General features: G+C 40.2%; 1 protein-coding gene across 1 annotated transcript; it reads right to left on the bottom strand.

Moving 5' to 3' along the window:
* Window positions 1–1,434: 1,434 nt before the first annotated feature.
* Window positions 1,435–5,195, bottom strand: LOC307229720 (mpv17-like protein; the record flags this gene model as incomplete). The annotated part of the gene is made up of 4 exons (XM_079999772.1): window positions 1,435–3,097; window positions 3,355–3,384; window positions 3,705–3,775; window positions 4,889–5,195. The coding sequence occupies 4 exons, from the start codon at window positions 5,193–5,195 to the stop codon at window positions 2,831–2,833; spliced, it is 675 nt and encodes a 224-aa protein (XP_079855898.1). The 3' UTR covers window positions 1,435–2,830.
* Between the last annotated feature and the right edge of the window lie 805 nt (window positions 5,196–6,000).

The raw sequence follows: 6,000 nt of genomic DNA, 5'->3' as shown, positions 1-6,000 counted from the left end.
TCTGTGCGTACTGCGGTTGTCGTCTTCCAAATACTTTCCGTCCAAAAAACATTTAAAATTCAAATAATTCAAATTATATTACATAGTATCTTATGTATGAATATATATTATATATTATGTGTAATATAGCAATAACAATAGCGATCCAGGGCTGGACCCCTAATAAGGCTTACAGAGGCAATCAAAATCCAAATAATATAAAATAAAAGCAAACAAACAAAATGCATTGAATTAACATAAGTAAATAACATACTTGATTTCAATGTGGGGTCATTTAAATTGTGAGGGTACTTTCTGAGTAAAATACAGGAAAATATATGAAAATACATATTGTGTTATACAATACAATTCATTTGTACTCACACAGTAATACATCAAAAGGTATTTACAAATATAGATACAGTAGGTACATACAAATAGTTTTACTTTGTATGCATACATTAAGTATTTGATAGGGAGTTTGATAGAATAGAATAAGAATAAATAAAATCAGATATTTGATATTCTACCTTCTATATTCAATATTCAGATATTTTAAATATACCATATTGTATTTCATTTTAGTTTACTAATAAAGTGTTGCCTTATCTAGTCTATGTTACAACAATAACAGTATCAGCAATATGGCACTAAGATACAGCCATTATATCCCAAAAATACTCTTAAGTATTTGATCAGAGCTGTTTTGTTGTAACTTATAATATTCTCTCCCTGCAAGTACCTGACAACTATGTAGTCAGAATACATTTCCTTTGTATATTACACATTTTCCCTACCGAAAAATGACTTGCAGCACCATGTGAACCGTGTTATTTAAAGAGAATTGATCAACATTTGATGAATATATCCTGTCTGCTGGTAACAAAGAAAAAGTATTTGATAAATGGGCTTATTGGAGCGAGGTGCTGAGCTTCCACTGCAGTCAGCTGAAAATATCTTTCAGGGGAGCTCAGACAGCTGTTCTATACTGGGAGGGGAGCACAACGTTTTATTAGCAGCCACCTAAAGTTTTATTAATAAGTAAGATACACAGTGAGAGGTGGATGAACAAAAAGAGACAAAGGAAGAGTGAGGGTGGGGAAATGAGAAGAGGTTTGAAAGAGTCCAGCAACTGACCTAGAACTGCCAATAACAAGCACAAACTGTAGCTTTGGCACTTTGGCGGTAATATTAAGCAACAGTAAGTCTTTGTAAAACATTATTTGCAGGGAACTGATGAGACTGAGACATGTAATAGACTAAACACAATATGTAAACAGCCACACTCAATTCATGACATTTTGCACTTTAATAAACGATAAATATTATGATTTGTAACCAGTGAGATAGGCTAAATAATTTAATACAACAAATTATATAAATATATATATATATATATATATATATATATATATATATATATTATAACCAATCAAAATAGTACAAAGGCAGGATTTTCCCAATGACTTAGTAACAATATACATTTCTTGGCTCTTGTGCAGAACAATATTCACAATAACAAGGTGGAACATTATTTGGACTGAATAACAGTATATGATATTCTTAAGGTGCAGCAGCATGAGCTTGTTTAGAGGTTCTTGAAAATATGAAGTGTTTCTGATATAATTGACATCCAAAATGACGGATGAATGCTCAAATCTGGATCGTCCAACTACATAGGATGTTATTATGGACAGCCGTGGATATGTAAAAAAAAAGGGGGTAAAATTGGATCCTCCCCTTCTGTGGGATAGTAAAAGATATGCCTTCCATTTTATACATTCCATTATGTAAGAACATTTTAAAATGCACACATTTCTACACTCTACTGAATGTGTGTGTTATCATCCAATAAGAAAATACATTTCACAGTTAAAACTATTCCAGTTTGTAAATTGAAACTGTTAATTAGGATTTTTTTGGGGGATGAATTTCATGTGCACAAATTCTGTATAAAAATAAAATACAGGTATGTATTGTTTTTTCGTCATTTCCTTCATGGGAACAAATTGGGAAAAGGTTTTATGGAGATGTAAAAAGTTATTGCAGGCAAGGTTTCCCAATGAGTTGTATCTATGTTTGAACCTTATCTTTGAGAAAGCCAAACCCAGAACAAGAACCTTACAAATAGATAAAGTAAAAAGTAAAGGATTGCAGTCTCATGGAAAGCCTTGTTTTCTGGTTGAGGTGGCTGGTTCAGCAAACTTCCATCGATCGTGATTAAAGCACACACGCAAACACACCCCACCCCCGTGTACACACACACACACACACACACACACACACACACACACACACACACACAGTGGTGATTCCAACACCAAAGCACCTGGATTTACAGCAGAAAGGCATCATTACAAGATTGAACATAATGAGATGAATGAACATACACCACCTCGGCCACCCTGTCACTGACTATTTGCTCAAGAGACGGTACACATTCAAATATTCTCACCGAGAGTCAGAATTAATAAGGTTTGAAGACTGAGATGGAATTGTAGCTGCCGCGCCACACAATGGAAATGTAATGTTCAAGTCTGTGCCGTCTTAAGATGATGAGGCATTTTTTATGAAAACATAATAAAATAGCCAGCTCCTTATCTTCATTCAACTTGATATCTACTATTGCACATATGGACATCTTTACATACGTCGAGGTTTTTTTTAAATACAAGCCCTGGTCAGTTATTCTTGATTCTAGTCATGTTGCCATGACTCTTGGAGTTATTACATTCAATTAAAGCATTTTTGGTCCACCGTATCCACCTTATCGCCCAAATGATTAAAACGACTCAGCTGGGACCAGAATTTGAGGGCGCTTTTCGCCTATTGCAAAGTGGTTTCCCAACGTTCAGGCCTTCGTGTCTTTAGACTGTGCCAGCCCATCTTTCGCTGCGGTTACCTCCCCTTCACGCCACGCTGGCTTGTCTGTGGACCCCACTCCCTCATCGTTGTCCTCGGCCGCTTCGTCTTTTGGGGCGAACATCCACTGGAGGGCGGCGGCGGCCGTTCCGTCGCCGCTTTGGCGTGAGAAACAGAGGAAGGTTGCCCAGACGAAGGCACAGCAGCCCGTGAAGGTGGTCCGGACATACAGAGGCACCAGGGCAAAGTTCACAAACTGCCGGACACAAGACAGAAACCAGATCTTTGCACACTTATTTGTTTGTGTTTGGATTTATAGTAGTGTAGTGTAGGTTTGCAAAACCATTTTTTCCTCCAAGCAAATGATCCCAAATCAAAGTAAATCTCTCATAATGATAAAAGCATACATTTATTATGCTTAAATACAATTTATATTATTGTATTCTTTAGAATAAACGTACATCAACAAAAGGTCATACAATATTTATTGGTAAAATGACTTTAGTTGGTTACCTGCATGAAAGGCCAGAACAGCAGTCCAGTCTGAAAGAAAAATAAAAGTATTCACTCAACATTCATTGTCATCATTGATAAGATTAAACAATGTTATACAGTAGATGGAAATAAAATCGAAAATTTGTAAAGCCTAAATAGGAGAAAGGACATACATTATAAATTAAATAAATTATAAACTAGGAATAAATACATGATGCACCATAAGTGATTCACATAAATAAACAGCAAATGTTCATTGTCAAAAGTATACTTAGTATGAGTAGGCAAAGGCCAAATAAGTTATGTGACGTCTTCTGAACTTAATCGTTCACATATTTGTGGTTGGAGAATTTTTATCTTCCACTCACCTTGTAAGTATTCAAGAATTTTTCCCTCCAGTCCTCGAAAATGTCATCTTTTCCTTCCAAAAAGCTGACTCCTGGTATTCAAAAAAAAAAAAGAAGAAAAAAAAAAGCAACAGGAATAAATATGTTTAGAACTGTAGTCCAGCTTATAGTGCAGTATGGTCAAACAAATGGGGCCTTCAAGTTTTTTTTCTGAGCAGTCAAGCAATGCTTTACGGCAAGGTCTCCTAGGTAACGCTCAGGTGCATGTAGAGAGAGAATTTTGTTCTGTTTATAAAAAAACAAATATATATATATATATATATATATATATATATATATATATATATATATATATATATACTAAAATAACACCAAAAGCCTGTTTATATGCATTACTGTGGGGCATTTGAAGACTAAATTGCATGGGAAAACGCGGAAGAGGAGAAGTTATGACAGAGCTATGCACTTTATTACTATAAGCTGGCCTAACATTTCAATAAAGGTCGAGAGTTTCACAGCCAAATCAGTTTTACTTTCTTATTCGGAGTTTCACGCCAGATCCCCAATTTAGTTACATCCAGCGGAATGTACCTTGCAGGAATGTAATATAATATTCACAAGTAGTTTTTATTAGTGTGCAATCTCACGGAAATGGGAATCGTTGTGTTTTTCGCTACCTTATAATGAGCCATACATGTCTACATAGGGAGCGGGTTCGCTTCCACGGAGGCCGCCGTGTTGCGCCGACATTTTTCTCCGGTAGCCCAGAACGGACAAGCCAAGAGGCTAGAGAGGGAACTATCGCCTTTTTGGCGGCCGCCGTCGTCCTTCCTACACGCCTGGGAGGGGTATTCAGTTTTGCTGCAATCCGCAACTTCACCGCTAGATGCCGCTAAATCGGAGACACCGGTCCTTTAAAGGAGGGGTCGCTGAAGGTGTGATCAGGTGATAAGTCAACAATTCAATCTTCTCTCCCTCGACTACAGAGTCTGAGGCGAGTTATTAACTTACGCACCCACCCATTTAAAAAAAATACATAAATAAATAACGAAAACCCAAAACTATTCCGCCGTGCCCCCCTTCGAGGTGCGAGCGCACGCTGTCGCACAAGGACCTTGAACAGTTTCAAGGTCCGAGTCGTTATTAATCGACAGGGGTTGAATGAACCGCCCCTCCCGCTTCCGCCTCCCCCGCCGGGGCCCGACCTGTGTAGAACACCGTGGTGGCCAGCGGCGCCGCGGCGCTCTGGTCCAGCAGCAGCTTGCTCAGGACCATCCGGGCCGAGGTCCCCGGGAAGCTCCGCTCCAGGAGGCGCATCCAGAAGAAGCTGAAGTTGCCGTGGAACGCGAACGCCACCGCGGCGACGTTCCGCGTGTGTCGCCAGTCCACCTCGGCTCCCCGCGAGAACCAGCACTGGTGCGCCAAGTCCCCGCCGGCGAACAGGCAGCCGTACAGGGTGACGTTGGTGACCCAGGGAAAGCGCCTGACTTGCCTCAAAAACGCGTTCGCCATTTATTTATTTTAGCTTATTGCCGAGGTCCGGGAAGATGAAAACACCCCCCCCCCCTCAAAAAATAATAATAAATAAAATAAAAACAGAATATGAATATGAATATGAATATGAATATGAATATGATGATAAGGATGGGATCGTGGAAATACGAAGCGGCTACACCACCCTCCTTTCTGAATAACCGCAAATAATGTTTATATCCATGGAAAACGCCCAGAATACAAGAGAGCCAAGCTGAACGTTTAAATATAAATCGAGGGAAATAAAAAAATTAAAAATAAAATGATAGTTTGGGAGGTGGGAGCGATGAACGCCGACAGGTGCAAAGAGCTGGAGCGCTCGCAGGGCGACGCGAGGCTCGCCAACGGTTCGCTCGCGGTGAACGAAGCTTTTCAAATGACTCGGTCACTCCGCCCCCCCTCCCCGGCCGACGAGTTAATCTTCAAACTGTCAAGTCAAGCTGAAAATAATAACCGAGGGTTGAGTTAGAAACAAAGGCATTGGGACGGCGCACAACGGAGTGGCTTGTTGACACGTCGCATCCCACCGAAATATATGACTGTTTTTTAATGATCAAGTGTTTTCCTTGCCTGGATCGCGTGTCCGACGGGGCCGCCCCGACTCGCCCCGACTCGCCCCGACTCGCCCCGACTCGTGTTCGTCGTTCGCCGGAATTGCTCCCTCGATCCCCGTGGGTTATTACGCCAACCCAATCAAAAGTCACGAAATAGAAGCGCTATGATCTTTTGCTCGGGTCACTCGTCAAGGGACCGAATCTTAAAGGGAGTCAAACCTTCCACCGCG

The sequence above is a fragment of the Zeus faber genome (assembly GCF_960531495.2).
Source record: "Zeus faber genome assembly, chromosome: 4".
NCBI lineage: Eukaryota > Metazoa > Chordata > Actinopteri > Zeiformes > Zeidae > Zeus > Zeus faber.
The sequence above is the reverse complement of the archived record's forward strand: the minus strand, read 5'-3'. Positions and strand labels throughout refer to the sequence as shown.